At 32.0% G+C, this 25564-nt stretch overlaps 1 protein-coding gene across 6 annotated transcripts; it reads left to right on the plus strand.

The window, feature by feature from the left end:
- Nucleotides 1-603: 603 nt before the first annotated feature.
- On the plus strand, nucleotides 604-20963 carry LOC120191572 (CLP protease regulatory subunit CLPX2, mitochondrial). 6 transcript variants are annotated; one of them, XM_039194509.1, is made up of 16 exons: nucleotides 608-1277; nucleotides 2008-2069; nucleotides 2213-2307; nucleotides 2393-2472; nucleotides 3155-3205; nucleotides 3747-3821; nucleotides 3899-3976; nucleotides 4216-4278; nucleotides 5057-5127; nucleotides 5209-5308; nucleotides 5401-5505; nucleotides 6028-6090; nucleotides 6239-6361; nucleotides 6647-6807; nucleotides 19131-19135; nucleotides 20954-20963. In XM_039194509.1, exons 1-14 carry the CDS (start codon nucleotides 783-785, stop codon nucleotides 6794-6796), a joined length of 1611 nt encoding a protein of 536 aa, XP_039050440.1. In that variant the 5' UTR covers nucleotides 608-782; the 3' UTR covers nucleotides 6797-6807; nucleotides 19131-19135; nucleotides 20954-20963. The 6 variants fall into 6 exon arrangements, 4 of the variants coding, with proteins under 4 accessions (XP_039050441.1, XP_039050440.1, XP_039050438.1 ...); XM_039194507.1 differs by lacking the exons at nucleotides 19131-19135; nucleotides 20954-20963 and adding an exon at nucleotides 7570-7783 and having other exon boundaries at nucleotides 6647-6819; XM_039194508.1 differs by lacking the exons at nucleotides 19131-19135; nucleotides 20954-20963 and adding an exon at nucleotides 7535-7783.
- Nucleotides 20964-25564: the final 4601 nt, after the last annotated feature.

Here is a 25564-nt window from a genome sequence, read left to right on the forward strand (position 1 = left end):
CAATATCTTTTTTTAACTATCACAACGAATTTGGAAAATCGCAACGCTAACTGGAAAATCGCAACGCGAACTGGAAAATCGCAACGCGATTTTCAACTATCGCAACGCAAACTGAAAAATCGCAACGTGATTTTCAACTATCGCAACGCGAAATGGAAAATCGCAACGCGAAATGGAAAATCGCAACTCGATTTTCAACTATCGCAACGCGAAATGGAAAATCGCAACTCGATTTTCAACTATCGCAACGCGATTTTCAATTATCGCAACGCGAAATGCAACGCGAATTTGCGATAGTGGAGATCGCAATGCGAATTAGAGATCGCATTGCGATTTTGTTGGTCATTTTCGCAAATCCAAAAAAAGTTGGTCAAAATCGTATATTATCTGGGATTTTTGGTCACTGAGGTTATTTTCTCGTAGTAAAATCCTAACATCAGTGGCTAAAATAAAAATAAAGATAGTTTGATGATAAAAACAGAAATATGGTAATAATTAGGTAACCAAATGTGTTGTTTAAGCAAAAATCTAATACCTCGAAATAATTGAAAGCCAAAAGAACCCTATATTCTGACGTCCTAAACCGAAACCTAACGATTTTCCGACAAACAACAGCACAAATTGCTTTCTCTTTACATTCGTGGAATCGATAGTATAATGGTAATTCAACGGAAGTGAACACTGAACAGACTACTTCATCGTCTGCACCAGTTTTCCCGAGCCACAGCCTCTCTTCCATATAGATTCCCATTCCAATTCAAAGCAACAATCCCTCCAGCGGCATGCTTTCATCACTTGTCAAACACACTGCCCTCCGCTTCCGTAGAACCCCCGTCGGGATGACGTCGTCCTGGTCGTTTTGGCGCCAAAAATGGGACGGAACGGAGGAGTACGACCACATTAAGGCTGAAGTGAACTGCCCCCGGTGCTCCAGTCAGATGCCCGTGCTTTTCTCTAATCGCCCACTCTCCATCACGGTTAGGGAGCCAGGTCTTTTCCAGGCTCTCAATCTCTGCCGTAACTGTAAGACCGCCTTCTATTTCCGGCCGTTTAAGCTGGTTCCCTTGCAGGGGAGCTTCGTGGAGTTGGGGAGGGTCAGAGGAGATGCCGAGGGGATTTCGAGGAAAGAGTCTGGACAGATTCGGAAACTGAATGATGATTGTGATGCCAACAAAGATGACGACGATTCGGGGAAGTTAGAGAGGAAATTACCAACCCCCAAGGAGATTTGTGGGAGGCTGGATGAATTTGTCATCGGCCAACAAAAGGCAAAGAAGGTGGTTCCTTCTACCTTTGGTGCCTGTTTTGAATTGAATTCAATGACTATTTGGTTGAGTATTTTCAGAATTTGAACAAATAAAGGTTAACTATGCTTCAACTCAGGGGACATAACTACATTGTTTGTTTTAATTCATGAATACGGGTAATGATGATTTTCCATCTTAAAAAGGTTTTCCAAGGATTCCTTCTACGTGTTTATTAGAATGGAAGAGAGGAAAACGGAGGGAAGGAAAGAAAGTGGATTTTTGTTTTTCACTACATATGATTAGTACAACATATGGATAATGGAAAGAAGGAAGCAAGCAAATCTTAAAATCCTAAATAAAATCACTATTATTTTGTTGAATGTTTGATTTGCATCCTCTTTCCTCAAATTTTTCGATGGTTTGATTTTTGAAGGAGAAGGAAACAGCAAATCATAACACATCTATTCCAACACTAACGAGGAAAAAGAAAGTCACCTTTATCCCCCCCCCTCCTGGTTCCTGCTATTCCCTAAACTTCCTCCCAAGTTGAAACCCTTACTTCACATTCATCAAATTTGTTTGGCCTGCAATTATTATTATTATAACCCTTTTTATGAGAAATGTTAGGGGGAAAAATACCATTGTTAAGTTTTCCAACAGCAGTTATCATTCATAATTTCATTGTTTTTTTTAATGAGACCTCCTATTCCTATAAAAAAAATAATTTCATTGTTTTATTGAAGGTCTACTCATGTAACAGGTGCTATCCGTGGCAGTTTACAACCACTATAAAAGGATATACCATTCCTTGGAGAAAAAAGAGTTAGTGCTCTCTGGTCTTTTTGTTTAATCAGTTTATTACTCAATGAGTCCTCAATTAGTTGTTTATATAATTTCTTCTATAACAGATTGTTGGTCTGTTTGATGTTACTTTTTTAGACTGAATATTTGCCTCACAATGCTAGAGCATCTGAATTGGGTGACAATGATGAACAAGGCGTGAATGATTTTGTTGAGCTGGATAAGAGCAATGTACTGTTAATAGGTCCCACTGGTTCAGGTATGGTCATATTTTCCGAATAACTTCTTGTTGATTCTATTGTTTTTTTCCTTTTTTAATTTTGAAACCTTGATTATGAGGACAGGAAAAACATTGCTTGCCAAGACACTAGCACGCATTGTGAATGTACCATTTGTCATTGCTGATGCAACAAATTTAACACAGGCAAGTAGATCCTCAGCTCAGATCTGAATTCAACATTCTTTACCATTTGCCATTTCCAAGACACTTGCACACATTGTGATGTATGCATTGCATTTTCCAAATAAAAAATTTTCATGTTCAAAACATAGAATTAGTAATCATATGCATGCTCATATTGTTTGCAGTTGGTAGAGGCACTAGGAAAGAGTGATGTACTCATTAGCCAATCTTTGTTTCAAATATATTGTTAATGACTGAATGATTTCTAAAAATAGTTAGTCCTAGAGGACATTTTTAATTTCAGCAAAGAGCATAATTAACAATAATGTTTATACATTCGGTAGCATGGGCAACGTTGACAGCTTTGCATCATTGAAGTGTGAATATAGGAATTGAAAACGAACTACTGGTCAAAATATTTTTCTTGCTATGAAATTGCTTCTCTATATTGTAATGAGAAACCAATTTCTTAAATGTACTGTTTTTTCTATCTTCTTGATCTTTTGCACTCTAAAAGGGGAAGCGATGATAAAAGTTGACATAAAAGGTAGCATGATTGTAGATCTTTTTGGACTACTTATGCTCATGTTCTGAAGTGCAATGAAACGGTGCTGGTTTTGTTTCTCGTTTAGTATGGATAGGAATATATTTTTGCTGCTACTGAGCTTGAGGTCTGCTAACAATTTGGCCTTTTATTCTCCAGGCAGGTTATGTTGGAGAAGACGTAGAATCAATATTGTACAAGCTACTTGTGGTATGTCATAGTTTACATAGACTCATACATAGAAAATATGACACTCCTCTATCTTTCGTCTCCCTTATGTTTTTCTTTCTTCTGTTAGTTCTGATTTTTTATATTAAATAATTGAAGGTGATGTACGTGGAAAAAACTGATTTAGGCAAAATTGTAGAAGACATAGAATCAATATTGTATAAGCTACCTGTGGTATGTTTCACCATTATAAATTGGAATGTTGTCTTCCCGTAGTATGTCCTAGTTTACATATACTCACTCATACACAGAAAATATGATACTCCACTATCCTTCATCTCCCTTATGTTTTGCTTTCAACTGTTATTTCTGTTTTTATATTATAAATATCTGAAGGGAGCAAAATTGACTTACCTTAGTAATGTTTCTTCCCCTTCATCTTTATTGCCTCTTTTTTGTAATCTTGAAGCATGAGACTGTACTTTAGCTCTTAAGCTTCTGAAATTTTATGCCTTATCTTTGCATATCCTGTCGTATCTTATATCAAGTGGTACAATTTGTTTGGTATTATCTTGGCGTATAGGAAGCAAAGTTTGATGTTGAAGCAGCTCAGCATGGGATTGTATATATTGATGAAGTCGATAAGATAACTAAGAAGGTATTTTGAATTGCTAATAAACCATGCATATTGATGCTGGTTATTCATTTTGATAGCTTATATTGTTTTTCCTTCAGGCCGAGAGTTCAAATATTGGGAGGGATGTATCTGGAGAGGGTGTTCAACAAGCATTGCTAAAAATGCTGGAAGGAACAGTGAGTGAACTATTTTGCTAATTGGTATTTTCCTTTAACATATTATATGTTATTACTTACTATAATTGAAATCAGTTTAGGATCCCATTATACTGTCACTAATTTGCCTTATACATAGATTTTGAAAACAGTTTTGGATCTCCTTATACTGTGACCAAAGCAATGATCCCTTATTCCCGGTATATAGAAAAGGAATCCCCTATTTTCACCACCTGAGATGATGAATATTTTGTTGTCAGATAGTGAATGTTCCCATGCCTGATAAAGGAGCTCGTAGGAACCCTCACGGTGATAGCTTTCAGGTATACTCCACTCTCTCTCTCTCTCTCTCTCACTCACACACAGAATATTTCAAAAACTTTGTCCGTACTTAAATAAGAAAACTGCCACAAACCCTAATTAGCTAGTTATCATACATTAGCCAGTTTGTTTTAGGTTGAATGCCTAACAGTGGTATGGTAGTATTATCAAGAAGCTAGGAAGTTTTATCCCTTGATCGGTAGCTTTCTACTGACTTCTTTTTTGCCGTAAACCAAAGCACAAATTTGCAAACACACACACACACTCGTATAGGGATAGGATCCTATTACATAGTGTAAATCTCTTTTAGTTTTATACAGCTCTCTTTCCTTCTCCAAGTTACATACCTTGAATTTTGATTCCAAAATTCACTCAAACAAAGGGTTTCAAAATTTTAATTTCTAGATTAAAGGAAATAAGTGTTTAGTAAAACATTGCTTCTTTCATTCATGCATTGTATTTTGCCAAATGAAAATGAATGATTTAATAAGTTTTTAATCACTGCATTTAAAATAAAAAATCATAATCCAAATTTAATTTCCCAAACAGAAACTAATTGTTCCGGAGAAAGGTATTCCGCATTCAATTTACTGATTTCATCTAATTTAAATGACTATCATTTGATTTAATATGTAATGATATGGGATTCTCTTCAGCTAATTATTATTAGCTGGAAGGAACACATGAGGATAACATATAATAAGAATCCGGAATTATTAAATCTTTTACTTCAGTTTTAGTGTATTGATATGTTAAGTTGTTAACCTCGTAATGTTGCAGATAAATACAAAAGATATACTTTTCATATGTGGTGGGGCATTTAATGATTTGGAGAAAACCATTTCAGAGAGGTAACACTATCATTCAATGCCTTAATACTCATGCCCATTGTTTGTTGAACTTTTATTTTATCTGTGGTTTTCTTTTCTCAGACGGCAAGATTCTTCTATTGGCTTTGGAGCACCTGTCCGTGAAAATATGAGGACCAATCCCGTGATTACTGCTGCAGTTACATCATCATTGTTGGAATCTGTGAGAATCAAAACTCAATATGGCTAAAATGCAACTAAATATCTTTTCACTATATTGGAAAGCTAACCTCATTCTTGGTTATGAATCCGGAGGTCGAAAGTGATGATCTTATTGCATATGGATTGATTCCTGAATTTGTTGGCCGCTTTCCTATTTTAGTTGGTTTGTCTGCTTTGGATGAGGACCAACTTGTTGAGGTGCGTTCCATTTTGTGCTCAGTATGAATTTTGTTCTAGGACCTTGGACATGTATATTGCTCTGGAAAGGGTATTCTACCTGTGATATTAAATTATATAATTGTTGAGTGATGTTTAGAAATTCAAAATAAACTAAATGGATTCGCTAAATTTGGTGAACATATACTATATAGGGTAACATTAAAGAGTTCCCTGAAGACACTTCCCAAAGAAGAAAAAAGGCTCTATTCCGGACCCTTTTGATCCTTGTTTAGTGTCTTTCTTTCTCACCAACTGATTTCTATCTTCATTTTCCCCACCAACCCTTCCATTGTCCTTTCATTCCTTTTTCTGTGAAATGGGAAGGTCAAAATGGTAGGTTTGGGCAGTAGTAGTAAAAGAGAGGAGAGAGCCAAAAGTGGGTGCCACATGGACAGCTCCATCGAGCTCCCTCATCTAGAGAACGTTGTAGGGATGGATTTCTCTGTTTCAGACATATTTGTTAGGATGATTGACAGAATGTAACTGTTTGTTCATTAACAGGTCCTCATGAAACCAAAGAATGCTCTTGGTAAGCAGTACAAGAAAATGTTTAACATGAGTGGCGTAAGCTTTCTATCCTTTTCTACTGTTGGTCAAGAAACTTTTTAACCTTTTTCTCTCTTTTCTGTTGCTTTTTTAGGTGTTCCAGAAAATGATTCAAGCATTTCATTTGTTGTACCTTTGTATTAATTGTTTCAGTTTAGCTTCTCAGGTCAAATTGTACTTCACTGAAAATGCACTGAGGTTGATTTCAAAGAAGGCAATGGCTAAGAACACCGGTGCTCGTGGTTTAAGAGCCATACTAGAAAACATTCTTACAGAAGCTATGTTTGAGGTATATACAGAATGTTTTTGTACTTTGTCATTATAACTTGATTGCAAACTAGTTCCTGTTAGTGCTTTTTCCTACGCTGGTTTTTCCAAAAGCCATTATACAAGATGGCAGGCTTTCTTTCACCAGAAGACAAGATGTCTGCTCATGGACATTATATTATATTCTACATAGAAAACATAGTTTTTAGTTGCAGAGAATTGATGTTTACCTTTTCTTTTCTAGAAGTGACATTTTTGAAGAAGTCTATTCATTTTATGCCCGGTATATTCCATACATTTTGGACAGATTCCAAACACCAAGATGGAATCTCACAGGATCAATGCGGTTCTGGTTGATGAAGAAGCTGTTGGGTCAGTGGATGAAACAGGATGTGGAGCAAAAATTCTTTATGCTGACAATGAAATGGATCGGTTTCTTGCTAAAGAAAAACATTGAACAACTTTGAGGTAACTTCTAATGCACCTCTTTGTAGTTGATTTTGAACCTCAAGCATCTTTTTACTATTGTTTGCCTTGTCCTTGAGAATCGGTGGAAGTGTTGAAACACTTAGAACTCCCATTAGGAAAGCAGGTCACAAAAAGAAAAGAATAGTCTCAGCATGTGAATTTAAAAAAGCGCAAATTTCAGAAATTAAAACCTGTCAGGATTCATATGAGGTCGGTCCCTCAGAACATTGAAAATCTTTAATGTATTTACACTAATGGGAATTAAAACTATGTTGATGCCAACTTCGTGAAAAATCAATTATTTATCTCCTTTCAGTCCGTCCTCCATCCCCTTTTTTCCACTGCTGCGAAAATCTCAAATCTCTCCTAAATAGTAGCCTTGGACATTGGATAGGTCCAGGGTATCCAGGAAATACATACACAAATCTGCATTGCATATGGACTCTGATAACAGGGTGACAGTGAAGCCTGTTAGAATTATGTTTTCTTAAGCTGAAAGGTTTTCGGCCTTCATTTATCCGAAACAGATACGCTACAGAAGGACGTAAGGAAAGAGGAGGTAATAAAAAATTAGAAATCATAGTATGCTCTAAAGCAGTAACAGAAGTTTGTGCCTATGATGTAGTTTTATTTAATAATAAAGAAATAGAGTAAGCTAGCTTTTATGGATGATTATTCTAATTGAAACATGTAATAGTTTCTTTTACATTTTAAAATGGTATGACAGAGTGCTTGAAGATGTTGATCAAGTTTGGTTGGCAGGGGAGAGAATGGAGGTCAAAGACACCCAAGTTTTGGTAAAGTTGGGATTCACTCAACATGACAGTGGCAGTCCAGAGTTTGTGAATGCTTTTGTCGTAAAAATGTGTATATATACTTTAGGCTTAGATCGAAGTGCTAAAGCTGAACTGACTCATTAGGAAGAGGCCTCGAACTCACTTATTACCCAAAAATAAAATAAAAACAGTGATGATAATAATATTAACGGTAATAAAATTCTTGCCACTTGTTTTTTTTTGTGTGTGTACGCGTATACATTTAGCCTTATCATTACTAAATGAATAGTGTGATTGAACATTTGTTTGAAAGGGTGATTAGGACCTTGCGTGAGATGAATAAATTGACAATGCACATCTTCCTCGTTTCACTCTCATCACTCTCTTTTTAAATTGTGTTGGCCTTGCTCTTTGATTAGCTAATGGACATATTAGAATTAACCAGCTGCTTATTACTTATCCATGGATAATAATGGTAATAAAATACAAGTATATAATTAACTATTTGTGCTTTCTGATTAATAAATTACATTATTGATTTATATAAAATTAAAATGAATATGATATTAAAATATGAATACATCAAAATTTATATAAATTAAATTAATAATTTGTCAATCAAAATTTTATTAATATATATTTTAAAAATAATTATAATGCGTTAAGTAGCTAGCTAGCAATTTACAATGGCCTCAAAACTTAAAATCTTAAAGTAATGTATTTATCTGTTGGAGGTATAAATTATTCAGGTTGCATTTTGACAACCGACCACAATATTTATCACTTGTAATCCGTGTGTTACCTAAATTCAATTTATTGAAAGCCTTAGAATAGCTAAATGTATTGTATTCCTATTAGAATGAACAACTTCAAGTTTTGAGGAAATTTGTATCTTAAAATTGTCTAGCTTCTTTTGTTTGTACTGTATATCAGTAAATCAGAAGCTTATAAATTTTGTTGAAATTGAATCACATGTTATGGTAAACAATAAGTTTACAAGTTTGAAAAAAATTAATTAGTTGACATGGCTGGTTAGACCATCCCAATCAATAATGATGCGAAGATTATTGAGATTTGCATAAATCTAAAGAACATGAAGTTCATGTGTTATTTGTTCTCAAAAGGAATTTAGAACATTACTAGTCAAAGTTGAGATTTAATGTCTTGCATATCTGATTGAAATATGACTCATTTATTCACAAAGTGATTTTTTTATATGATTTCAATAGATGCATCTACGAGATAAATTACATATACATTATCAACTTGAATCGAAAAAACACGAACCAAATTTTAACCCGAGCCGAAAGCAACCTGAATCGAATTTAACCCGAACCAAAAGCAACCCGAATTGAAACTAACCCGAACCAAAAGTAACCAGAAACGAATTTTAATATGAATTGAAAGAAACCCGAACTGAAAGAAACATGAACTGAATTTAACCTGACCCGAAAGCAACTTAAACAAAAATTAATTTGAACCGAAAGTAACCCAAATCGAAAGCAAACCGACTTTAATTTACCCAATTTGATTTGAACGGAACATTGCCCTATTTTTTACTTAATAAATGAGTAAAAATGGACGAGTGATTTATTGTTATTATATATATTTTAACAATGTGATGGATAGTAAAATAATATATTTTTTATTCTTTTTTTAATTATACTCCTAGTTAGCCACCAACTTTGGAAATAGTTTAATGAATATCAATATCACCTTTGATAATAGTTTAATGATTTAATATTAATTTTTAGTTTAAAAAATTATATTCATATTTGATTCGATAATTTTTAAAAACAATGAAAAAAATTTTGAATAAAGAATTATAAAATAAATTTACTACCTAGTATTTTGTTTTATATGATTAACATTAATTGTCATCATTTAGATAATATACTCAATACTGTATATTTTAATTAACTTTAAAAGAAAAAAATTCACTTTTTTATAAACACAAATTAACATGAAACACAAATCTCAAATAAATAATTCTCATTTAAAGAATAAAAAATGATATGTAGTTACTACTCTTGCACATCAAACTCAATTACATTTTCTCAATAAAACTTTCTTAACAAAACTTAAAAGATCAATAAAATAGTTTAAACGAATCAAATTCAACCCTCTTAAATCTTAAAATATCACTAGACACAAATACTATATGCATCAATTGTTGAATTAAATCCAATCCACATCAGAACCGACAAACTCATCTTCCTTTGTAGCTACATAAATTAAAAGAAGTTATTAATTTGTTTACCAAAATAAAAAATGAAATAGATTAATAATAATAATAAAAAGATGATGTGGTAAACAAAATTTACTATAAGAAATTGAAATAAATCTAAAAGGAAATAAAAACTTACATTCATAACCGAATAACCAACTACGGGATGTTATCAAAGCTTCCACACTTTCAGGTATATAAGAACTTTTTCACTTATTCAAAATTCGACCTCCTATACTAAAAGTTGATTCTGAAGTAACAGTTGTAAGAGGTACAGTAAAAAAATCCCTAGCAAGATGAGAAAGTTGTCCATATCGATGCTCATTTTCTTTCCAAAAATTAAGGATGTCAAGTTCTGTTTTTGTATCAATTTTGGGGTCATATAAGTAAACATCTATTTGTGTCTTGGCACAATAAGAAAACATGGTCTCTTTCTTTTCATAATCTTGTAAAAATATAAAAAAATAATATAACTTGTATTATATAAATTATAAAAAAAGATAGTAAAAATGAAATATATTAAATGAAAAATAGAAAATAAAAAAAGTTAAAAATATAAGAAATTTACTGCAAAAAGGTCGAATTTGCGCTTGTGATGTGTAGATGACATGCTCAAAGTATCTGAGTTTGAGCTCGATTCTAAGGACGATTCATGTGAGATGTGTGTTTCTGAAACATATTCTTTAAAAATCATCTCTAACTTAAATCTTACATCACAGATTTTTAAAATGACATATGTTTCATCCTCAAATAATTTTTCATAACAATAATAGAGAAAATACAACTTACAACGAGGATCAAGAATCACCGCAAAGGTAAACAACGTGCCATAGTCATCCTCACTCGAGTTGAACCAATACTTATCAAACTTTTTCTTCATTTCTATTGCCATTGTTTTCAAAACTACATCATTACTTATTGTCAACTTTCTTAAAAGTATAAATTTTTTTCAAACATTCCCAAAGTATAAATTCGCAGTACAATAATCATTTCCTGAAAATAACTCAGTTATATCAAAGAATGGTTCTAAAATATCTTGAATTTTTTCAAGCATTTCCCATTCTTCGGTGTTTGGACAGTGACAAAAAGAAGAATCAACAACAATCATTTGTTTAAAAGCTTCACGATATAAAATAGCTCTATCAAGCATCATGTATGTAGAGTTCCATCTTGTAAGAACATCAAGCCACAATACTTTAGTTTCTTTTATCTTGACTAATTTCACACTACGTAAAAAAGCATTTTTTCTTGTTTATGACCATTTGATATACTTCACACATTCTCTTATCTTGACAACAATATGTTCAATGACCTTAAGTCCATCTTTAATAATGAGATTCAACACATGTGCAACACATCGAACATGAAAGTAAGCCCCTCGAGCATTAAAAGTTTCCTTCAAGTGATCCTGCATTTTATCATTACTAGAAGCATTATCAAGTGTAATGGATAAAATCTTATAGTCAATACCCCAATCCTGAAGTAAGTCTAGAAAAATACTATACATAGTACTTCCAGTATGCGGTGAGTCAGTATGACAAAAGTTTAAAACTTTATTATTTAACTTCCAATTGACATCCACATAATGAGCGGTTAAACATAAATATCCCCCTGTTTGACAAGATGTCCACATATCACACGTCAAAGAAATACGATTAAATATATTACGAAGAGTTTCTTTTAAGTTTTCTTTCAAACTTTTATGTAACTTCAAGCCATTTGTTTTTGCAGTATTTCTACATATGCTTCTAACTTGATTGTTCAAATGTGCATGAATTTTCTATTACCTTCATGTTCAACCCAAGAAAAAGCATATTCATGCTTTATAATTGCTTTAGCTACCAACTCTTAATAGATTTTTTGGTCATAAACATTACCTTCTAGTCTCTATGTTCTCAAACTTTTATATTGTTTACATTTTCAAAGTGTTTTTGCATATTGGAGGTTACATAATGTGAGTTACAAATAAAGGAAACAATCTTACAATGTTTGCAAAGTGCCCACTCTTTTCCATCTTTAGTTTTTGTGGAATTAATAACGAGAAAATGTTTTCAAAACTCACTTCGTCTCTTAGGAAAATATTGTGATTCTGCTACAACATTATTAGTATCACTTGGAACCTCACATGCATTAACATTAGATTCCATTACTACAAAAGCAAAGAAAAATATTATTAGTATTAAGTTGGACCTTATATGCACATCAAAGACACATAATGAATCACACAAATATATTAAAAAAAGTGTAATAAATACACACATAATTTTATTAATAATATAGAACCAAAAAAATATGAATAGAAATTTTTTAAATAAATAATGTACTACGATATATAAATATACCTACAGTCGCGTAGAGTAATCTTTTTTCAAATAAGAATTTTTCTTGACTGACGAATAAGATATTCGAATTAGCGTGAACGAGACATACAATAAGATAAAAGTTATTGATGTTACCACTTTTATTACTAAAAACTCTTGCACTTAAATTTTTTAATAATAATTATAGTAGAAAATAATATTAATTTTTAGAATAATAATAATGATCGTAACAGATTTTAGTAATGAATTAATAGTGTTAATTGTAAATAATAATGGAAATAATAAAGTGATATGATATTAAAATAACTAACTAAAAAAATTAAATTAAAGTGAATCTTGAAAAAAAAGTGAAATATGATGTATTTGGAAATTGGAAGTTATCAGTTACGGCAATAAGCAATACAAGGACAAGGTGCTCGCGCAATAAGGTAGGAGGAGTTGGGCACTAGGTGAAGAAGCACTTGCATGTGAGAGTTGAAGCAGATTCAGAGACACCTGCATGTGACAATTGGAGTTGACAAGAGTTGAGCGACGATTGAAACTAACAAGATTGAGCGATGACAGAGGGAATTCTTGAATTTTGAATTTCTTGAGTTAAAGAAAAACATCATACTTATATATATATATAGTATTTATAAATAATATATAAAAGAAATTCTATATAAATAAAATTATATTTTAACCTAAATAGTGAGGTCTTTTTATTATTTTGAATATATATAAGGAAGATTATTTTAATTTAATTGATAAAAGTTATTTTGAATAATAAATTAATTTAAATAAAATTGGTAATATATTAAAAATATTAGATTTATAATAAAAAATAGAAAGTTTAAGAAGAATATAAAAATAAGAATCTAATCGTAAGATTAAAAACAATAATGAATAAAGTTTACTTATCTTACTTGTAATATAAAACGACTAAAACAAAGGAGATAATATTAGATTCATAATAAAAATAATAGAAAACAATTAAAACAAAGTAGATAATATTATATTCATAATAAAAATAATATAAAGTTTACTTATGTTACGATTAAAACTTAACAAATAAAATTATTTATTGTTTTTTTAAAATTTAATAAAATATTAAATTTATAATTGGTAATAAAATTTTTAATAAAAAATTATTTATTTATCAAATAGTTTTCATTATAAACTTTTCATACGAGTTTAATATAAAAATTTGATAACAAATTCTAACACATAATTTGTAACCCCCTAGACCCGGCCTATGCGTTTCGACTAAGTCTAGTGGATCACATTATGATTATTAAAGACATTTTCCGAAATCGTTATTCCATCAATATAAAATCACATTATAAATAACATGAAATTATAAACAAATTATACTATCAAAATCCAACTCGTAAATATAGTACCAATAAATAATAATTTAATTTAAAACATGTCTTCAAATTCAAAATCACAATAAACCGAGCAGTAATAGCAAAATAGTCATCATTATAAAATCTGATATTTAAAATAAGGTCAATGTCACCAAAATAAAGTCAACTTGCAAGATAAAAACATTACAATCTGATTTACTTCAAGAGATATGTTGATCCTCCAAGTGCTCGAACCGAGGTATCTAACCAACAATATCTGAAAGGGGGAAAACATTTTCAAAAGGTGAGCTAGACTCAGTGTGTCCCAACATTTCCATAAAATGTCAATAGGTACAAATCATAGTCCAGTAATCTCACAAATTCGTAAAAGAGTTTAACTTTTGAAAATCATAGTTTAAACCCTTTACTGGTACACCATCAGTAGTTCCCAAAATTATTTTCCATATAGCTTACTTTATGCACATAGCAAAAAGAAAGCCGACTTAAGGATAGGCTCTGAAGCTTGTATCCTTAAGCCCAAGTCAATAAGTCCATATAGCTTACCCTAAGCACACAGCAAAGGAAAGCCGACCTAATGAAACATCTTGGGGCCCTCAAGAGTCACATTAGGCCCAGTTAGCTTGATCAGAGCTATTCCATCGTAATTCAATTCCAAAATTCAATTGCACCGTGACATAAATTCCATAAATCCAAAAACATGGTAATCATATACCATTTCAAAACAAAAATTAGATAGCAGCCATATTCCATAAATTGTCACATTAAATTGGTGCATCCATAAAACAATAACCAATGAATTCGGTGTACCACATATTAAAACCAATAAAACAGTTCAATAATAAGTAGGGAACACACCTCGACAATAGATTCAAATAGTAAATCTACTGATTGCTTGTAACATCCCCAAAAGTCGGATCAGTGACTAAAATGTAAATTTTGGAAACTGTGTGCTCAATTTTGAAATAAGTTAAAAGTATTGGGATTCAAGTAAAGAATTTTGATGATGGATTGAATAGCATAGATGGATAATTAAAGGGGCAATTTAGTCTTTTCAGCTTAAAGGATATTTTGTATTTCCTTTAAATACAGGTGATATACGTGGGTTTTGGGAGAGTTCTGGAAGCCTTCTTCTTGCTCTCTTCTTCTTCTTCTCGTAGCTCCAGCTTAAAGGTAAGTTTGATTTTTAACTGTTAATTTCTGGAATTTATAAGTTGGTTTTGAATCTTTGGGGGTTATATAAGCTTAAGGAAAGCTTATATAAACTTAAAACATCAAGAAGGGAGAATTAGAAAGGAATTTCTATTAAAAGATTAGAAATGAAATTTTGATATAGAAAGGTTTTTGAAATTCTAAGGATGAATTTGACTTGTCAAGGGTTAAATTAAGAAGTATGAAGTGTTAGAATTGGAATTAGAACACATTGAAAATTTGGTATGATTTTTGAATCTCATATGGAAGATAGGATTTTGAGGTTTAAGATGAAATAAATGAATATAGATTGGTTTAAGTATGTGTACTAGAGTTAAGAATGAAAAGGGGATGATATATGAAGTGTTTAAGTGGAAATGAAGTAATTTTCGGGTTGAAAATATGATTTCTGGGCAAGGGGAATCGGTACCCATTCAAGGGGAACCGATACCCCTTCAAACGACAAAATTTCCAGAATGTCATGAGGGAATCGATACCCCCTCAGTAGGGAACCGATTCCCCCTAAAGGAAAAATGGGAATATTGGTTTAATAAGTTCGTTTAAGTTGCTAGTATCTAATTAAAAGGTGTAGGTATCTAATGATTACCTCGAAATGTACATTTATGTAGATTCTACACATAAAGAAATTCCGGAACGTTTGGCAAGTAAGATCGATCAAGGGAAAGATAAGAGATTGGAATTGACTAGTGAGGCCAGGTGAGTGCATATTCAATAGTATACGATGTGCGATGGGAATAAGACTTGCGATGAGTCTATTTCCTAAAGTGTTACACATGAATTCATGATTAAAGGCATGAATGGAATATGCATGTATGTATGCTTGATTATATGGATTGATCTGTTCTTTTATGTGTTAGATGATAAAGTATAAGTAATTACATAAGAAAGGTTATGAATTATATGAGATATAAACTATGTGATCATAGTAAAATATAATTATTACTATATGATAAGTGAAATAAGCTGGATAATATTGATCTATAGGATGAAGTGAGAATAGTACACTAACTAGGAGATTTGAACATAAATGATAAGATGAACATATAAGATAAGCTAGATGGGAAAGATTCATATGTTTAAATAAAACTATAACACATGGGTTGTATGATAGAAAATTATGAAGTTATATGAGAAGATTATAGGAGTTATATGAAATTGAATTAAGTAAACAGATTAGATCATATAGAGAAATAATAGAAGTGAGATATGTTTATAAGTCTGCCCTAGATGAATATGAATACGAAATATAAGAGTGCTATATGATTTATATTAGGATAATCTTGAGGATATATATATATAGATATGAAATGAAATGAAATGAGTTATATGAATACACAATTATGTGATGAAATGGTGGATTACCTGAACATGTGAATATATATATATATATGTCTAAGAGAAGGCATAAGATTAAGATATAAGAAATGTGACTATAAGTGTATGTGCTCTAAGTGATATGACTTATAGGTATTTCTATTATAATGTTACATGATATGTTATGTATGTTAAAGGAATTATGTGATGGTATAAGAATTGATATGAAATATATATGTGAAAACAAGTATATGTTATGAGACAAAACCTATGATTATAAGCTACGTGAAAGTGTTCCTATCTGTTATATGAAGTATATGATCATATGTGAACAAGATATGATGAGTATGTGTACATGAATAAATGTGGTTGGGTGAGAAATGATAGAAATTATATGAAAACATGTATAGGTGAATTAGCTTTATAATTAGGTAACTATAGGAAATCATAACTATGAATTATGTGATGTGAAAGTAATCTATGTGATTATATGTTATATGAATACAAGAACATGAGATATGTGACATGTGAATTATATGGAAATGATCTACGTGTAAGTGAACTACGTGACTATGTGATAATATGAAAAGAAGCTATGTGATAAGTGATATGTGAAAGTGAATTACAAGTTATGTGAATATTTGAAATGAAATAAATGATAACACCCATGTTATGTGTCATGAGAGCTACGTGTATAGTTGGCATGCCAAGAGTCGAGGGTCTACGCGGTTCTTCGAGACATATGTATATTCTTTGGAACATGTGTGAAGTCTAGAAAGACACATACTTGATCCCTAGCATATGTATATGATTCTTAAATAATTCTATGTGGTCCTTATGGACATTATTATATGGCACTACGGTGCAATTCTACGCGGTTCTTCGGGACATATGTATATTCTTTGGAACATGTGTGAAGTCTGGAAAGACACATACTTGATCCCTAGCATATGTATATGATTCTTAAAGAATTCTACGTGGTTCTTATGGACATCATTATATGGCACTACGGTGCAATTCTACGGGGCACTTCGGTGCATTTATACGAGTTGTGGTGACAGCATAGTGCACAACCTCTATAGACTCACATATCGATAGTTCTCACATATGTACATGGGCTAATCCAGAGATATGAACAAATATAAGTTAGTGGTATGATAAATGCTATAGAAATGATATGATGTTGTGTGTGTATAGTGTTTGATTGAAAAAGTATGTGATTATATGATAAACTGTTAATGATGAATTATGTGTATATATGTATTTACTGCAATTAATCTGATATGATTTTATACGATATGAAAAATGCATGGAATTGCTATAACATGATAGAACAGAACATGCATGTATCAATATATGTTTTAAAGTGCATTATAAGTTGTTATGCCTCACTAAGTCTTCGACTTAGCGTGTGATTGTTTCACACGTAGGTTTCGAGAAGAGTAAGGAGTGATGCGGAGCAAGACAGGTCAGTTTTCCTTACCAAAAGATCAGATCAGAAATATTTGACAAAGTATGTATTTGGTTATGTATAAAGTGTTGGCATGTAATAAGTCATTAAATACGAGCACTCTGATAAAGTCTTTATTTTGATTTAAATAAAGTTTTAAATTTCCCGGGATTTTTCTTAAGAGTCAAGGTTTGAAAAGTCAATGTGACACTTCAGACTTGTATCCGGGTCGGATACGGGTTGGGGGTGTTACATTTAATGGTATCAGAGCTATGGTTTAGCCGATTCTCGGCATAAACCGAAGTCCAAAATGTCATAAAAGGTGTACATGCCAACATAGATTAAAAAATTTCTGATCTGATAGTGTAAGGAATACGTTGTCTTGCTAATAAAATAAGAATAGTTTAATACAGTAGAAATCCGATCGTGATAATTTCGAAGTAAGTGAAAGGTGATATTCCTGATTGTGATAGCTATTCACTTGCCCTGGCCAGGCAGGATGAAGAGCGGACACCTCAGGAAATGCCTAGTAAGATCAAAAGTTGATTTCAGAAAGCTGAAATCATATCTGAATAATGATAGAAAATTTTCATTGTTTGGAATCGGAAAAACGATGTAGAGTAGTTTTGCTATTATGTGAATAAGATAGAAGATGGTGAACGGGTGTCACCATAAGAATGTTAAAAAGATCTAATGACGTGATGATTACGTATAGAAGAACTCAAGGATAAGTGCATCAGTGACAAGCGTATAAGATGTATAAGTTAGAGCTTATGAGTTTGAAACGAAGTGATAATATTACGCATAAACAAGAGTATGTTTATGATAAGGGTTTGCAGTTAAGATGGAAAGAGTTAGCATTGGCTAACTAGAGTATGTGATAAAAATGTACTGGAATTATAAGATTATAAGATATTGTCAGGATATGATAACCAGATCTGCAATGGATCTGGATACAGTTGCATAATTGGATCATAGTAATGTGGTATAGTAAAGGAAAAGGAAGTAAGAATTTGTATATTTAAATAAAGCTGAGGATTGATAAGAAGAGTTTGAGAATATGTATATCGATGATCAGATTATAAGACACAGGAAGTCAGAATGTTGAGTTTGAGCAAAAGAAATTTCAGGATATATGAGAATAGAGGTGAAATTGATAAGTTGAGTAAGTGAATTTTTAAGATAATTTCGATTTGAAAGGATGTATGTGTTTGGTTGATTAGAGTTTGTACCCTAGATTGAACATATATTATTGACTAGCTGTCAGAGTAAAAGTGATAGAGTTATAAGATTGAAGGAAAAGATAAAGTTGAGTTAATTGATTATGATGTGAATTTGAATATGGTTGTATATTCTGAGCAGATAGCTATGATGTAGAAACTGAGATAAGTATTTGCATGGAACCTTCAGAAAGAAAAATACAAGTATAAGAATGATAAAGAATGAAGTTATGTATAAGAAATGAGTTATTAAAGTAATGAGGATGCAATGAAGATTGGTACATAAAGATGAGTATAAGTAATAAGACAAGAGTATGTGAACATGAAAGGAAATATATGATTTATGTATAAGGAATAAGGAATAAAGAAATGAAAGGGATTGATTTAAAGGATCAGATACGATAAATATGGAAGTACAGAGGACAATTTTGATATAGAAATAAGACAAGTGTGCAAGGTGATGTGAAAATATTGTTTGACTCCTTAAAGTATATGTTTAATCACATTGAAGAAGATTTAAAGTTGTGTTTTGGTCAAATGATGACGAAATACAAGTTTGGTATGGTTATAAGGTAATTAAAGATTGATAAAGAATTTGATTGATTAAGGATTTTGAGTGATAAGAACTGATGCTATTGGTTATATGATAAGTAACATGATAAGGATGTATAAAGGAAAAAGATAGTTGGAAACTTAAGGATTGAAAAGTAAGTTTCTTATGATGACAAGAAAGAATAAGTCAGGGAAGCAACATAAGAACATTAGAAGATATGTTCTTACAAAGATGTTCAGTGAAAATTCGAGGGCGAATTTTCTTATAAGGAGGGGAGATTTGTAACATCCCCAAAAGCCGGATCAGTGACTAAAATGTAAATTTTGGAAACTGTGTGCTCAATTTTGAAATAAGTTAAAAGTGTTGGGATTTAAGTAAAGAATTTTGATGATGGATTGAATAGCATAGATGGATAATTAAAGGGGCAATTTAGTCTTTTCAGCTTAAAGGATATTTTGTATTTCCTTTAAATACAGGTGATATACGTGGGTTTTGGGAGAGTTCTGGAAGCCTTCTTCTTGCTCTCTTCTTCTTCTTCTCGTAGCTCCAGCTTAAAGGTAAGTTTGATTTTTTAACTGTTAATTTCTGAAATTTATAAGTTGGTTTTGAATCTTTGGGGGTTATATAAGCTTAAGGAAAGCTTATATAAACTTAAAACATCAAGAAGGGAGAATTAGAAAGGAATTTCTATTAAAAGATTAGAAATGAAATTTTGATATAGAAAGGTTTTTGAAATTCTAAGGATGAATTTGACTTGTTAAGGGTTAAATTAAGAAGTATGAAGTGTTAGAATTGGAATTAGAACACATTGAAAATTTGGTATGATTTTTGAATCTCATATGGAAGATAGGATTTTGAGGTTTAAGATGAAATAAATGAATATAGATTGGTTTAAGTATGTGTACTAGAGTTAAGAATGAAAAGGGGATGATATATGAAGTGTTTAAGTGGAAATGAAGTAATTTTCGGGTTGAAAATATGATTTCTGGGCAAGGGGAATCGGTACCCATTCAAGGGGAACCGATACCCCTTCAAACGACAAAATTTCCAGAATGTCATGAGGGAATCGATACCCCCTCAGTAGGGAACCGATTCCCCCTAAAGGAAAAATGGGAATATTGGTTTAATAAGTTCGTTTAAGTTGCTAGTATCTAATTAAAAGGTGTAGGTATCTAATGATTACCTTGAAATGTACATTTATGTAGATTCTACGCATAAAGAAATTCCGGAACGTTTGGAAAGTAAGATCGATCAAGGGAAAGATAAGAGATTGGAATTGACTAGTGAGGCCAGTGCATATTCAATAGTATACGATGTGCGATAGGAATAAGACTTGCGATGAGTCTATTTCCTAAAGTGTTACACATGAATTCATGATTAAAGGCATGAGTGGAATATGCATGTATGTATGTTTGATTATATGGATTGATCTGTTCTTTTATGTGTTAGATGATAAAGTATAAGTAATTACATAAGAAAGGTTATGAATTATATGAGATATAAACTATATGATCATAGTAAAATATAATTATTACTATATGATAAGTGAAATAAGCTGGATAATATTGATCTATAGGATGAAGTGAGAATAGTACACTAACTAGGAGATTTGAACATAAATGATAAGATGAACATATAAGATAATCTAGATGGGAAAGATTCATATGTTTAAATAAAACTATAACACATGGGTTGTATGATAGAAAATTATGAAGTTATATGAGAAGATTATAGGAGTTATATGAAATTGAATTAAGTAAACAGATTAGATCATATATAGAGAAATAATAGAAGTGAGATATGTTTATAAGTCTGCCCTAGATGAATATGAATACGAAATATAAGAGTGTTATATGATTTATATTAGGATAATCTTGAGGATATATATATATAGATATGAAATGAAATGAAATGAGTATATGAATACACAATTATGTGATGAAATGGTGGATTACCTGAACATGTGAATATATATATATATATATATATATGTCTAAGAGAAGGCATAAGATTAAGATATAAGCAATGTGACTATAAGTGTATGTGCTCTAAGTGATATGACTTATAGGTATTTCTATTATAATGTTACATGATATGTTATGTATGTTAAAGGAATTATGTGATGGTATAAGAATTGATATGAAATATATATGTGAAAACAAGTATATGTTATGAGACAAAACCTATGATTATAAGCTACGTGAAAGTGTTCCTATATGTTATATGAAGTATATGATCATATGTGAACAAGATATGATGAGTATGTGTACATGAATAAATGTGGTTGGGTGAGAAATGATAGAAATTATATGAAAACATGTATAGGTGAATTAGCTTTATAATTAGGTAACTATAGGAAATCATAACTATGAATTATGTGATGTGAAAGTAATCTATGTGATTATATGTTATATACAAGAACATGAGATATGTGACATGTGAATTATATGGAAATGATCTACGTGTAAGTGAACTACGTGACTATGTGATAATATGAAAAGAAGCTATGTGATAAGTGATATGTGAAAGTGAATTACAAGTTATGTGAATATTTGAAATGAAATAAATGATAACGCCCATGTTATGTGTCATGAGAGCTAGGGGTATAGTTGGCATGCCAAGAGTCGAGGGTCTACGCGGTTCTTCGAGACATATGTATATTCTTTGGAACATGTGTGAAGTCTAGAAAGACACATACTTGATCCCTAGCATATGTATATGATTCTTAAAGAATTCTATGTGGTCCTTATGGACATTATTATATGGCACTACGGTGCAATTCTACGCGGTTCTTCGGGACATATGTATATTCTTTGGAACATGTGTGAAGTCTGGAAAGACACATACTTGATCCCTAGCATATGTATATGATTCTTAAAGAATTCTACGTGGTTCTTATGGACATCATTATATGGCACTACGGTGCAATTCTACGGGGCACTTCGGTGCATTTATACGAGCTATGGTGACAGCATAGTGCACAACCTCTATAGACTCACATATCGATAGTTCTCACATATGTACATGGGCTAATCCAGAGATATGAACAAATATAAGTTAGTGGTATGATAAATGCTATAGAAATGATATGATGTTGTGTGTGTATAGTGTTTGATTGAAAAAGTATGTGATTATATGATAAATTGTTAATGATGAATTATGTGTATGTATGTATTTACTGCAATTAATCTGATATGATTTTATACGATATGAAAAATGCATGGAATTGCTATAACATGATAGAACAGAACATGCATGTATCAATATATGTTTTAAAGTGCATTATAAGTTGTTATGCCTCACTAAGTCTTCGACTTAGCGTGTGATTGTTTCACACGTAGGTTTCGAGAAGAGTAAGGAGTGATGCGGAGCAAGACATGTCAGTTTTCCTTACCAAAAGATCAGATCAGAAATATTTGACAAAGTATGTATTTGGTTATGTATAAAGTGTTGGCATGTAATAAGTCATTAAATACGAGCACTCTGATAAAGTCTTTATTTTGATTTAAATAAAGTTTTAAATTTCCCGGGATTTTTCTTAAGAGTCAAGGTTTGAAAAGTCAATGTGACACTTCGGACTCGTATCCGGGTCGGATACGGGTTGGGGGTGTTACATTGCTGGTTTCACCACGCTCTGCTACAGGTTTCGAACGGGTGAATACTGGCACACGTGGTTTAACTGATCTAGAAGAGCTGGGTCGAGCTATCGAACGATCCGGAGAGTCTCTTGTACCTTCAAACAATAATATTTATCAGTCCCAAATCCTATTTAATTGTTCAAAGCTAAACTTCTTAAGTATATAAGCATTTGTCGGGTTTGACTATCAATTTGAGGTATTTCGAGTCTGAATTTGGCCAAACGGATTGCGGAATCGGAATCAGTGCGTCGAAAAACATAAAGTATGACTTTTCGAAAATTCAAATTCTTGGTCAAAGTTAAAGTCAACCACTTTGACCGTCGATTCGTAGACTTTTGGGTTCGAATTTGACAAAACGGACCACGGAAACGGATTCGGCACATTGAAAACTATCAGGATAGGTATACTCGGAAAAGATTAACGATCGTTTAATAGCCGGTCAAAGCCGATCAAAGTTTTGGTCAAAGGAGGTCAACAAACTGTTGAACATTTTACACAAATAGCACACTTTTTAAAATATTTACCAAAATAGCACCCATTTCTAATTAATTATCATAATAGCACAAAACCGAATTATTTACCAGAATAGCACCAAAACTGAATTATTTATCAGAATAGCACCAAAACTGAATTATTTACCAGAATAACACCGGTCAACAGTCAACGGGTCGGGTCAACGGGTCGGGTCGTGACCGGTCAAACTCTTAAGAAAACCGATTGAACCGGTCACTCACTCGCCCTACGACGACGCGTGTGGCGCGTGAGGTGTCCTCCGGGGCTCTAAAAATTACGGAAAAATTTCTAAAAATTATTTTGAGCGTTTTCGAGATACTTACAAAGCTCGGTTCAAATTTTTGAACGTCGGAGAGCTCGAATTCATCAAATCGGGAAGTTTGACCGGTTCACCTCCACACGCGTCGCCTCCGCCGAAGAAAAAGGGGAACACCGGTGGACTCGGAACGGCACAAGGAACATGATGGTGCGGGAGGTGTCGTAAACGGAGCAACGATCAACGGTGAATTTAAGATTTTATCGGCGATAGAGCTAACAAAACCGTCGCTACTTTGACTGGAAATTCCCGACGTTTGGCCGCGTTTCGCTTCAATTAATTTGAAGGGTTTGTTCCTCGCTCGATGATGAACACAACGGTTATTTCAAAACAACGATCGGAATTCGGACGACGTCAGAATCGAGTTTGGAAGTTGTGTGCGTGAGGAAGGATTTGTGAAATTGATTTCTGTTTTTCAAAACATAAATCACGCCTATAACAATTGCCTGCCGACACTCCAAAGTTAAATTCAGGGCTTGGTCCTTGAATTTTTTTTAACTTTAAAACAAGCTCTAAGTTTTAAAATCTTTCAATTCAGTCCCAAATTTTCGCCAAATTTTCACAATTAAACCCTCAAATTTCAATTAAATATTATTTTGAAAATCGGGTTGTTACATAATTTTTTGATAACAAATTCTAACACTTATTATAGGATCGTATTTGTATCTAACCGATCCGAACTGAAAATTAACCGATCCGATAATTACCTGACTCGATACGCTACCCGATCTGATTTACCGTATACCCGAAATCAAACGATCCGATATTGATCCGAACTGAAAATTAACCGATCCGATAATTACCTGACTCGATACCCTACCCGATCTGATTTACCGTATACCCGAACTAGATCCGATCAAAATTAAACTGAATTTAATATAGACCCAAAATTACCGATATGAATAACCCGTTTGTCACCTCTATTTAAAAGTAAATAAAATTTATGATTTATATATTAAAATATTAATAGTGAATTATATAAAATATATTTTCATTCTAACTATATTTTTTATTTGTATTTTTTATATTTTAGTTTAGTTTAAATTAATATAGTTCATATATAAATGTAAATATAATTTAATGCTATATTTTTAATTTACAACATAATGTCTGTAATAAATATTTTATCTTTTTAAATTTATTTTTTAATAGAAATCTCAAAAAAATTAAATTTTAATATGTATTTTTGTACGACTTTTAAAAATTTGTTTCTATAATACTTTTAAAATTCAATTTTCAAAAACTATACCAAACGGCCAAACATGTTCAAATTTATCCTCGTTTATATCACTAATTCTTTTATATTTTTAAAAAAAAATGTATAAAACAGATATTTTATCTACTTAAAAACATTTCACGACAACAATTCCGAACATTCAATCTTTAAACAGAGCAACCCAAAATTAATTTTCAGAATCACTCTTAAAAAGTACTTTCTAAAAGCATTACCGAACCGGAAACAGCCAGTATCAGATGATTTCCCGATGGATCAACTAATCCAGAATTGCGGTTGTTCGATTAACCTGTCATTTGTTACGAAACCAAACACCATGTATTCAACATAATCTTTCATTAACTTCATTAACAAATGTCAGCTGCATTTCTGGTTGTGCAACAAAGGATTGTGTTAAAAACCTAGCTATGTGCATGGGCTCAGCAATTCATCAACCTACTAACCAAACTACGTCATACCATTGGTCTTGCTGCCATAGACAGTCGATGGTAATGATGTTTGGCCTTTATTCATCGGTAACAGCGAGTGTACTTTTGAGCAATAGCAACAAAACAAAATTTTTCAAAGAAACTAAGAAAACATATATTTCAGACCTTACTATTCAGCGTGAAATAATAAGTTCAGTTTGTTCTTAGTA

This window comes from Hibiscus syriacus, unplaced genomic scaffold (assembly GCF_006381635.1).
Source record: "Hibiscus syriacus cultivar Baekdansim isolate YM2019G1 unplaced genomic scaffold, ASM638163v2 tig00116970_pilon, whole genome shotgun sequence".
Classification (NCBI taxonomy): Eukaryota; Viridiplantae; Streptophyta; class Magnoliopsida; order Malvales; family Malvaceae; genus Hibiscus; species Hibiscus syriacus.

What these genes read in the sequence shown, in the direction of transcription:
- LOC120191572 (XM_039194509.1), top strand. Translation starts at nt 783, where the DNA reads ATGCTTTCATCACTTGTCAAACACACTGCCCTCCGCTTCCGTAGAACC. An exon ending in GAGAAAACCATTTCAGAGAG is followed by an intron (nt 5,128 to 5,208) that starts GTAACACTATCA and finishes TTCTTTTCTCAG; the next exon opens with ACGGCAAGATTCTTCTATTG. An exon ending in AAATGTTTAACATGAGTGGC is followed by an intron (nt 6,091 to 6,238) that starts GTAAGCTTTCTA and finishes TTAGCTTCTCAG; the next exon opens with GTCAAATTGTACTTCACTGA.